Raw genomic sequence first — 11239 nt, 5'->3', positions numbered from 1 at the left:
GTTCCCAACAGCTGACAGACGGTGAAAGCCTCTGCCAGAGCTGTCGGTGGAAGAGAGTAACCTCTCGTCGCTAGCGTAGACGGATTGAAAATACAGGTCGAGCATTAGTGGACTTTGGAGCGCTTCACGACCCGGGTTATCGGCGAGCATCTTTGTTTTTATTAAAAAACACTTTTTTCGTTTTGCATCCTGACTTCTCCACATTTTGGGAGCTGGGGACATTTGCTGTCAGCTAACTTCCACAATAGGTCGCTGCGTCGCTGGACTGCTGCATATGTTGTATTCGAGCTTGACAGTTTGACTCCAGCCCTTCCAGCCGTGCCCAATGCTGAGGAATGGATAGAGTGTCTGCTAACGGGGGGAAGATGGTCGAGAGTGATGAGCAGCCAGAGAGGGATAGTGGCAGCAGCGGCGGCGGCGGCGGCGGCGGTGGTGGCGCAGCGATGGCCGCACTACATCAATGCGAACTCATCCAGAATATGATTGAAATCTCCATCTCCAGTTTACAGGGGCTACGGACCAAATGCGCCGCGTCCAACGACCTCACACAGCAAGAAATCCGCACTTTAGAGGTAATGAGCTTTGCAGATCCGCCTGAACCCTGTCCTGCGATAGATAGCTTTGTATTCAAATTGCGGAGTCATGAAGCCCTAACACTATGTCCGCCTATTATATAGGCTGAAATTGGCTGCAAGCGAGGTGTCCTATCCCAGAGTGCACATTTTGTCGCTTATAATGTACAACTGGGTCGATGCAAGATGACTTAAAATGGGACTCAAGTCTACTTCTATGCTGGGGGGTTCATTTTTTATTTCTAAACAACCCATACGCGGTGGAGATATATCTGATATCTGTGTGACCTCTTTCTCTAGGTGGAAATATTAGTCAGGAGCCCCTCGGATAGTTCACATCACCACGCTGTGCAGCTGAATCCAGCCTGGCCTAATGGCACACATTCAATAATCTGATGCTGCTATTATTTATGTCCCCCTCGTCCTGTTCTTTGTACACGGTTTCGTGTATGTACACAGGGCATGCAGTGCAAATACAAAACGTAAATGTACGACGTGTTCCCTGTGTTTATCCGTCACCCAAACGTCAGCAGCCAGGCAGGGTGGATGCACACGCTGTTCTCTCCTGCATCTGGATGCAGATTCAGTTCAGGCGTGCTGGGATGACTTGACATTGCTGAGCGCAAGAGCCAGGGCTTTGTAGGGCCTCATCAGCGTGCCCTACTATAGCAGGCAGTATTACAGAGAAGTCATGCCTGGAAGCATGCATGTATGCATGAATAAAGGATGCATTTAGCATTTTACTTGGATTTTTTTATTTTTATAGATTGCTCTCTGCAAATGTTAAACTGCTCTTTTCAGGAAAATATTGGATTATCAGTGGAACCTTTTTTATGTAAAGCAGGGCTTATTTAGGGATTCTGCATTCTACCATTTGAATCTTAAAGACACAGTCCTGCTTGTGGGGTCTTTTCTATCCCAGGCCTTCATGTTTCCACCCATGGGATGTTTACAGGCACATATTGTTTTTGTAAAATTCTCAGCTGCGAGGCGACTGAAGGAATCGTGTCATGGAAAGACCAGCTTTCATGTTGTTATTAACAATGCTATGAGGGGGACATCAGGCCCTGCATCTGCTGAGGAGGGTGATGGGAAGAGGGGGCTGATCCAGTACATTTTGATAAGATAAAGTAGGGCAAAACAATGGAAAAGCACAAGGTTAATGCCTACAATTTCTAACTTGTACAGGGTAGATTAATGTGTCTTTGGTTTCGGCTCCAGACACGCAGACACTCTTGAGATATGATAGATGATAAATGGGCTTTCTGCTTCATGGTTTATTTAACCGTTATACCTTGGATAAAAGGAATCTTCACTCCTGATTGGCTAAAGGCTATCAATTATCCATGTCTGTTTTATGTCTGTATAACTGAACACCCCAGGAACAATTGTGCTGTTGCCCCTATAAACTAATGTTCCAGAAAGCCCTACGCATTTAGTTTCAGCCACACAGAGACACAATGAAGCCTGGCTCAACTGGTTTTCAAGTGACCTTCAGATTGGTCACTTTCCAATGAAGAAAAGTAGCTCTTAAAAGCAAGATACAATGTGTCTCAAACAGGACAGGTAGTCTTAAACTATCGCCTGATGATAAAAGATCTATTTGCAAGGGCTGTATCAAAAAGATAAACCTTATACTTTGTGTACCTTAGAAGAGGAGAGATATTACAGAGCAGGTCTGTGTTTTTCGGAGCAGCTTTTTGCTCATTTTTCAGAATATTAATGTCTACAAATAATGTTGAAGCTCTGTAAGTCGCTGGCAGGCATCAAGTGCAAGTTGGCAGGCTACTGTGTGAGAACAAATTTTCACAGGCTCAAGTACAGAAGCCCAGTATTAAATGAAAAATTCAAAGTATTAACTGAAATAGAAACCAGAATACATCAGTCTGTGTGTTTTGTAGCTTTGTGTTTTAACCCCAAACTGCTTTTGAGGGAAGACTTAGCATGTTGTACCACTTTTATACTTTTTAGCAGACTTATATTTTATCAGATGTCATGTATAACAGATTCAACTCTAGATTTCTTGAAGAATGTTTGCACAGAATTTGAACCCAAACTATGAACCCTGCTCAGATGCTTGTACTGTCAGGCGTACCTCGTCACTGCGTGGAACAGGACGTGATCTGGCAGAGTACTTCCTGAGGTACGCTGTCATGCCCCGGCATTGTTCTACATGACAATAGGCCAGCCGTGCCGGTATCACATGTTTCTTGAAGGCTATAAAAACTGATCTGAGGTCTTTTTCCTGTGGTCAGAGGCCATTATTAGGGGGGTATCCCTCACAGGCAGGATCACACACAGTTGGTCTGGTTACTTCTGCAATGATGATCATAGCCTCGAACTGCTCACTGGATTTTAGCTGTTACATTTGAATAAGGTATGGATCATACTTTCTGCTTTCCAATGTAGTTAAAATAGCCGGAGATGGTGTACTTACACCTCTTTTTACAGCAGTACCTTCACTCGTTAAAACTGAAATAGCCTTACCATCCATCCTGCTATGGATGTTGTCTGGTCAGCAGTGAGTTCAGAACACAGCAATTCAGCCTCACACATTTTTATATTATAGAGCATGTGTGTAACTCTTGGAAACAGCTATTTTGACTTTTCTGAAGTACAAATTAAACCGTTGATTTTGACATATTTTATTAACTTGTTTGAGAACATAACGGCTCAATACAAAACTTTCCCTCGAAATGATGACGTACCGTCAATTTCACAATGTATCAGCAGAACTGATAAAGAAGCGTACTATGATTCTTTTTCGTTTCGATTTTATTTTGGTTGATGATTACTACAGATTTGGTGGTACAGATCTTATCTTTGTTGTAACTGCAGAGGTTCAGTAAAGAACTTTCCATTTTTACTTTTAACCTGTTTCACTGTTTTTAGGCCTGCTGTATGTTTATGGTATCCCTTCCATAATATGCCCTTTTTATATGACTTTAATACAAGTGAGGCAAAGAGTGTACGAGTAGTTCCTTATTGATCAAATTAAGTAGAAAGTACGTACTTGAAAAATTGCTTTCCAGTTAATCCAGTAAAATCTGATGTAGCAACAATTCAAAAAGAAAGTTAAGGAAGCCCTTCAGGAGACAGTCGTGAAAATAACTGCTAAAATATATCAAACTTGTAAAATTATACCCGCTTCCCTTTTGAAAATCATGACACTGTATCCTGAAATTTAAGTAATGCACTCAAGCCTGCCAGCTCTACAGCCGCTGTTCTTCAGGTGTCCTTGGCTTATGAGCACCTTGTGAGAGGATGACAGAAAAGAGCGAGTTTGAAGTAATGAAAGAGAGATTTTAGATCAGCTTGTTAAACTCTTCATAACATTAAAAAAAACAGGATCAAACTGTCAACATTATTGCCAGGAAGCTTGGTCCACATGTCTTGAAATAAGTTAAGCTGGCAGTGCTGCCTCAATCAGCAGTCTTACTTCCCATGTCTTTACTGGCAATCTGTTTTGAAACCACATGTTGCCACAAGCGTACACTTTCACTTCTTGCTTTTGCGTCTCTTGAGATATGATATACCACATACTGCAGTTATTTAAAATCAGCAGATCTAGGAGTTAGTCATAGAATTTATGCTTGCTCTATACATCCTGACTGGGATGTATTTCATAATTTCTTCAGACATTTTCAGAACACCCTAAGTACTCTGTGGTGTCTGAGCCCTGGCATCCACTGATGTGGTCATGGTCTTTCAGATCTAGAAAGCCTTCTGGGTTCAAACTCCTATGTGTGTCCAGCTGATCACATGTAAACCCTTTCACAGCAGAAGTAGCCCTACATGCTGGATGTCATTACCACTGAAGCTCTAAGCCACTTTAATTCATGTGATGAATTTGAGCGAAGCGTGTGAGGTCAAAACAGTTGTCACACTTGTGGTGCAAAAGCTCCCACGTTGCACTGAAGTGCCATCGAGAGAGGCTTGAACTCGCTTTATACTCTCATCGAGAGAGCTTTATTATTCCACTTAAACTGTGTGTGTTTTTTCTGCTTTGCCAGTGAGAGGATAATGATACTAGCCTCTCAAATGGAGTGCTAACTGGTACTTCACTTTTCACATGTTAATCCCACTCAGTCTGGTCTCTGCCTCCCATGCCACCTCCCAGATATTTTACAGTAACTCTTAATGTATTTTGGGCTTTTGCTTGATCGTACCCACTCAGCAGGTTTTTAAACCAGGTCCAAAGGGTTTTGCTCATGGGCTGTGTTTTATATAACCTTAAACAAGTGTCAAATGTTGCTGGATTCTAAATCCTCCCACAAAACACTTCACCATCCTATCTTTTTAATCACTGCTCTCCGTAATGATCAGCAAACAGCAAAGCGTCACTCTGTTTTGTCTCCTCACGGTGATGGAGAGAGTTTGCTGTGCGCTCGTGGTGCGAGCTGTTGTGGCTGCATCTATATTTAGACATCTTTCTTCCTACGCATTTTCAGGGTTGGTTGTTAAATAAGAAAATCAAATGACGCGCAAAGAGCCTGTGCAAGAGGGGAGAGCAGGGAGGAAAGGGGAGGGGAGAATCAAAGCCAATCCGCTCGGCTGCCTCTGATGACTTGACAACCGCTGCATGTGTGCATGTATGCATATGTGTATCTGTCGGAGGCCTAGGAGAAGACAATGGAGAATGTAGCTCACATGAAAGTATAGAGGAAACCCAACTGTGTAGCAACGCTGACCCTGTCTCTGTTTCCTTTTTGTATGGGTGGTGTAGTCAATAAGAATGATGTGAAACTTAGGCCTGTAGGACAGTGTAGGCAGGCCTTACTCTATTCTTAAACTGACTCAGGATGAGTTGCATTACATCCTGTAATTTTGAGGTTTGCTGTGCGTCTTTTGTTAAAAAATAGAAAAATTAGGTGGGTGGGGGAAGCTAGTATTTAGAATTTAGATGGAATTTGAAGACAGGTCTATCTATTTATTGTTTCAAATTCAGTAATCTGTAGGTACCACAAACAAGCGACATGTTTTTACAGAAGTATGATTTGTATTAACTCCTAGTGGTGCTTTTGTTCATGTTTTGGCATGTATGTCCCAAGCGGCAACCCCTGGTCTAAAAATGAGTCCAATGCGGAAGTGTTAAAAACTGCAGTTCATCGAGGATCCCCTTGAGGCTGTTCTCCGGAACTACCAAAAACCACATACACACCAATTCAAAAAAGACGATCATTACAGCAGAAATAAACATGTTTACAGCCTGGTACAAAAGACGAGTGTAGTCTGGATAGCTCATTTCTCGATCGACACACACTGTACGGGGGGTGAATTTTTTTCTAACGCTGCAATTTCGAAGATATTGAAATTACAAGTCTTCCAATGAGCGGCACAGCTGACTGCGGGAACACTATAGCTGTTGGCTAGGAGGCTCAAAGCCCGCCTCTTTACGTCACACTGGCTCGACAGCAGCAATATGGCTGCCGTCGACGATTGGCCTCAAAACAGCTCTTCAGAAACAGATGAGGTCACAGATACTACGTCCATATTTTATACAGTCTATGGTATGACCCTGCATTTAGGTTTTACTTCCCATCACCCAAGTTATGATGTCATTATTCAATTGGGTTGATCATGATTTGAAGTTGTGCTGTTTAAACATGGATGCTGCTAAGCTGACTTTTTGTGTATGTTGCTCTTAGTCAGTCGACATTGACAGCATGGTATGGCAACTTCAAGATACCATATTACAGATTACATGTGAGCTTTACATCAATGCAAGTTTGAATTATAAATAGATTATGTCATTCAAATTTACATTTGGCTGACCTACATAAGGCCCTGTGTCCACTTTCAGCATTTCTCCAGCTAGCAGTGCAGATTTTTTAGATAAAACCAATACAGTTAAGCGTTTTCAGCCCTCATTGTAGGCGCAATAACTCCCTTGGCCACAGTTGTTTTTAGTCGCTGCACCATCACTCCTCTTATTTGGAAATAGTTAAGATTTTGGAACACCACTGCTCTTGCAATTTCAAACAGACTATATAGTCACTACTATGGGAAGCAGAAGTGCCACAGGACAACCATCATAACCAAGCAACAGCAAGTGCTGCTGAGAAGCACTCTGAAATTGAGGTTGCGGAGACTGCCAGTGCAAAAAAAAACAAAACGCAGTGGACACAGGCCCTAAAATAGCATCCGGTTTTACAACTTGGCTTGTTGTGCATTTAATGTTGAGTTAATCTGTCTTGAAGGGACATGTATTTATATTTTCCCAGTCCTGAACTAGGGCTGCGCCATAAATCATGCATGATAAACACATCACAAATGACTGTCCAAATCAATCAAAGACAATTAGAAGATGAAAAAATGAATAAAAAACACTTAAGCCACAAATGTCACACTTGAAAAAAATGTACTCATCAAATTAAGCCCTGAGTGCATGGGCTATGCATCACACCATTTGGCCAATCAGACTCCAGAGCTGGCTGTCGGCTGCAGTCAGATCAGTTGGTGTCAATGTGGTTGTTGGTGAGGTTAGCTATAGATGGTAGATATTTGCAATATCAACCAATTTTACTACACGTAGTTAAATCCTTGCTGACGTTTCACTCTTAGATATGTCAGACAGTAGATGACGTAAACTAGGCCAAGGTTCTGCTGCGCCCGTGTGTGTGTGGGTTGTGACTAACCTTGTACAACCTTACTACAGAGAGCTGGAGGCCATTCTATCTATCTCCCCCCCCCCCCTCCCTCTGCTTGCCCAGGGTAGGGGTCAACTTGCACTGGTGGTAACAATGATGGAGGATGGGTAGTGGGCCATTGTCTGGGACTGTCAACTGTGTAGTCCCCCCCCCACCCCCCACAAAAGTCTATGTGACCTGGCCTGTGTTTAACTAGGGCTAGCTGGCCACATTGTGTTTTTGTCTTTTGAAGTTTCCTCATTTTTTTAAGTGTAGTTGCAGTCGTGCACCAGTCTGCACACCATAGCTTACTTGCACCATCCAGTATGAAAGGCTTTCTTGAAAGCAGCATTTGAATGCACTCTTAATTTGCATTGTGCTCGCACTCTGATAGTTTTGCAGCAGCGTCGCACGTCATACTGACAGTCGCACTTACTGGAGTTTTCAAATGTAAGGGCGGAGAGAACTAAGAGGCCTGGACCAATAGGGAGCAGAGGGTTCCTTGCTAAGGTGTTCGGCTGCACAATAACATCTCAAATTTGTTGTTAACGCAATATGAGTACAAGTTAACTATTGTTACCTAATTATGCTTCCTAATTTAACCTATTTGTTGGAGGCCTAAGTGCAATTGGCATGCTTTTGCAAACTTTTAGCTTTCACACCATGTTTCTTTCCTATTTGTTTTTTACACCTATTTTATTTTATTTTATTTTATTTTATTTTATTTTATTTTATTTAACCAGGGGAAAACCACCGAGGTTAAAAATCTCTTTTTCAAGTGTGTCCTGGCCAAGATCAGCAGCAGCACATTCCAGAAAAGTTACAGACAAACAACATATAATTCTAAAACATTGCAACATATCATGGGTTTCAGAACAAAAGTCATCAGTCAAAGCATCTACAAACCGAAGCATCTTCCTCAAGATCCTTCAGTCTGCTTTTAAAAACATTTAAAGAGACGAGCTCACTCAAACCCAGGCTCACCTCATTATTACAATATTAATCAAAGTTATTGCACATTACATATTTTTTCTCCTGTCACGCAGCCCCGCTTTTATGTCTGATTTTGCAGTGTGTGATAATGTTGAGTACACATGTGGTTTCCTCCAGTTGCATTTGTCTCTTGGATTACACTCTTAAGAATGTGTCTGTCAAAGATATCTGAGGTTTGCTCAAAATGTAGCTAATTCAATAAAGGCAAGACACGTTTTTTTTTTTCTCACAATTCTTCTTCACTGAGCCTGTTCTGACAACATGAAAGGTGTGCATTTTTTAGTCTGAGGTCCAGAGTCTGACCTTCCCGTACAAATATCATTTTCTGGTATAGAGCCTTGTTTCTCGGTTCTCAGATAGGCCGTGCTATCCTTGGCAGGTGCACCAAAGTGGCTGTGTCAGCAAGAGCCCTAAGAAAACAATTGGAGCAGTGGGATCTGCTCCTCGAGTCTGCTGTGTCAGGCAGGCCGCTGCTGGGACTCCTCTCTCTCTCTCTCTCTCTCTCTCTCTCTCTCTCTCTCTCTCTCTCTCTCTCTCTCTCTCTCTCTCTCTCTCTCTCTCTCTCTCTCTTTGCCGGCTGACACACAGGCTGTCACTCATGTCTTTGCAGCATTAGGCCGTTGCCATGGTGTTGTTTAGCTCTGCTGACAGGTGGGCTCTGACGCCATTTCTCCTCCCCCTCCTCCCACCTCCAGGCCACACGTCAAATGCTGCTCTCTCCACTCTGCACCAAAAATAATATGCACTGGGCCTGTTGTTATATTTTGGTTTGTCGATGTGTGCTCCCAACCCAAACACGCACCAACACCAGAGAGGGATTGTGAACCAGCATGGCACTTACCCCCCAATTTAGTTAGGACAGTAACGGGTTAAGTCAAGGCTTTGCATGTGAGTGGTGGTGTTAATTCTGCTCATGTTGTTGCTACTGCAGATATTGTTTGTGGTGACATTTGCATGTTGAGATGTTTGTGCCTGTGTTTCACATGTACGGGAAAATCCCACTGAAATGTTGCTGACGACTCAGAAGAGGAGTTGCTAGGTAACCTGACGTCACAGCCCTTGCACTGGTGTGTAGGGAGGTAAAGCAGGAGGCTAGCTCATTAGCCGCATCAAGTAAAGGCCTCTTACTACTGTCCATATTAGTACGGACCTCCAGAAACTCCAAATTCCCACTGTTTATGGGAGCTCTATGAAAAGTCTGCAAAGCTCTGTAGTTCTGCTTATTAGTGGATTGGATGTGATATTATTCAGAGTTCAGCCTCTACTTTGTGCACATGCTGTATAAGTGTATGTTTGCATTTATGGAACGTGTGTCTAGATCTCTCTACCATCCATAAAAGTAGCTCCTTTGACTGGCTGGGCTCTTGGATTGAATGCATGCTGCTTAAAGAAGTATGGTGGCCCTGAAGGACAAAATAAATTTCCAAAAGATGAAACACTTTTACAAAGTTGGAGACAAATTAACATTTTGGAAAACATTTTTCAATTTTATAAAACAAAAATTACATCAGTAAGAAACACTTTTACCAAGGACAAAACAAATTTACATTTAAGATTTTTTTTTTACAAAAGATGAAACACTTTTACAAAGTTGGAGACAATTTTACAAATGACAGAACACTTTTACCATTAAGTCTGACTCCTTTTAGCCTGACTCCGTTTAGCGTGAGGCTTTGTGGTCTGAGGCCGTTTCATCTGAATTCTGACACATGATGAAGGTTTTGCGGAGATATGATGCTTTTTCATCTGAGGTCTGACCAAGCGGCAACCTCCGGTCTCAAACTATAGACATGAATGGGAAAAAGACGGTCTTTGGAGCATTAATAAACATGTTTACAGCCTGTTTCAAAAAACAGCTTGGCCCTACATAGCTAATTTCTCTATCGGCACACACTGTATGGGGGGTGAATTATTTTCTAACGTGACTGTTCAGAAGATATTAAGATTAGGCGTTTTTGCCCGAATAAGGACATGACTGACTTGACTCCCGGACGGGAAGACATAGCTGTTGGCTAAGAGGCTCAAACTATGTCACACTCTGCCTGGTTGAGTTCCGCATTTCCAATATGGCTGCCGCCGTCAATTGGCTTCAAAACAGCGCTCAGGAACAGATGGGTGACATCACGGATACTACGTCCATATTTTATACAGTCTATGGGTCTGAAACCTCTCTCTGAGACCTGAGGATGTCCTAATATGTAAACCATATCGCTTCTTTTGGTTTCTCTCCATCAAAACAAACTAAACGACCCCTCACTCGATCACTTCAGGATCACTTCCGGTATTTGGTACAGTCCCTTTCCGTAAAAAAGAAATGTTAATTTGTTTCAGAAATGGTAAAAGTGTTTCATCTTTTGTAAAACAAAATTCTGAAATGTAAATTTGTTTTGGCCTTTTTAAAAGTGTTTCATCTTCTGTAAATTTGTTTTTTCCTTAAGGGCCACCCTAAAGAAGGCTCTAACTCTACAGATGTTTTGGGAACAGCAGAACAACACTTTAATGTTTGACTTTTTAGAAGCAAGTGTTTGTTTTGCGTTGGCATTAGCATGTCAGGCCAGTGTGTTTGCATTTAGGGTGTGTACGTTTCACATAGGGCGTTCACTTTCTGTTTTTATGACAGGTCCTCGCTTTAAGTCTTGAAAACTTTTATTGCTTTGCATTTAATAATGCATGCCATTTAACTATCTCATAATGCTCTCACTGCAACTGATTGACGAGTAATTTCAAAGCTCAGAAGCTACAGTCAGAGTAGACACTCAGAGCATTTACATCCTCCCCATCCTCTCTCTATCTCTCTCCTCTTTCATCTCTACAGCCCACAGTGGAGAAGCTTTTGTTAGCTCCCACGAAGCAGCCTTTTAACATCCCAAGGCCACACTTTTTTTCTGAGAGCAGTGTGGTTGTATGAGTGTGTCTGGCTGGCGAGTGAATGTGTCAGGGAGAAAGTTGAATGAGCAGAAAAAAGACACACGCTCACCATTGTTGCTCAGGCACTCGAGAGGTGCGTGGCGGGGTCGAGAGCTAGCTGGTGTCGCACGGCTCATC

At 42.4% G+C, this 11239-nt stretch overlaps 1 protein-coding gene across 3 annotated transcripts in view; it reads left to right on the top strand.

Annotated features, from left to right (window-relative positions):
* Nucleotides 1-11239, top strand: part of ksr1a (kinase suppressor of ras 1a) — a 36216-nt gene continuing 24977 nt past the window's right edge. Inside the window, exon 1 of one of the 3 annotated variants that reach the window (XM_034683438.1) lies at nucleotides 1-572. In XM_034683438.1, coding sequence (XP_034539329.1) covers nucleotides 336-572 — 237 coding nt within the window. In that variant the 5' untranslated portion in view covers nucleotides 1-335. Of the gene's footprint in view, nucleotides 573-2735; nucleotides 2950-11239 lie in introns of those variants that run through there. The other 2 variants (XM_034683437.1, XM_034683439.1) reach the window with 2 other exon arrangements.

The sequence above is a fragment of the Notolabrus celidotus genome, chromosome 5, assembly GCF_009762535.1.
Source record: "Notolabrus celidotus isolate fNotCel1 chromosome 5, fNotCel1.pri, whole genome shotgun sequence".
Lineage (NCBI taxonomy): Eukaryota > Metazoa > Chordata > Actinopteri > Labriformes > Labridae > Notolabrus > Notolabrus celidotus.
Note: the sequence above shows the minus strand (reverse complement) of the source record. Positions and strands in the feature narration are given on the sequence as shown.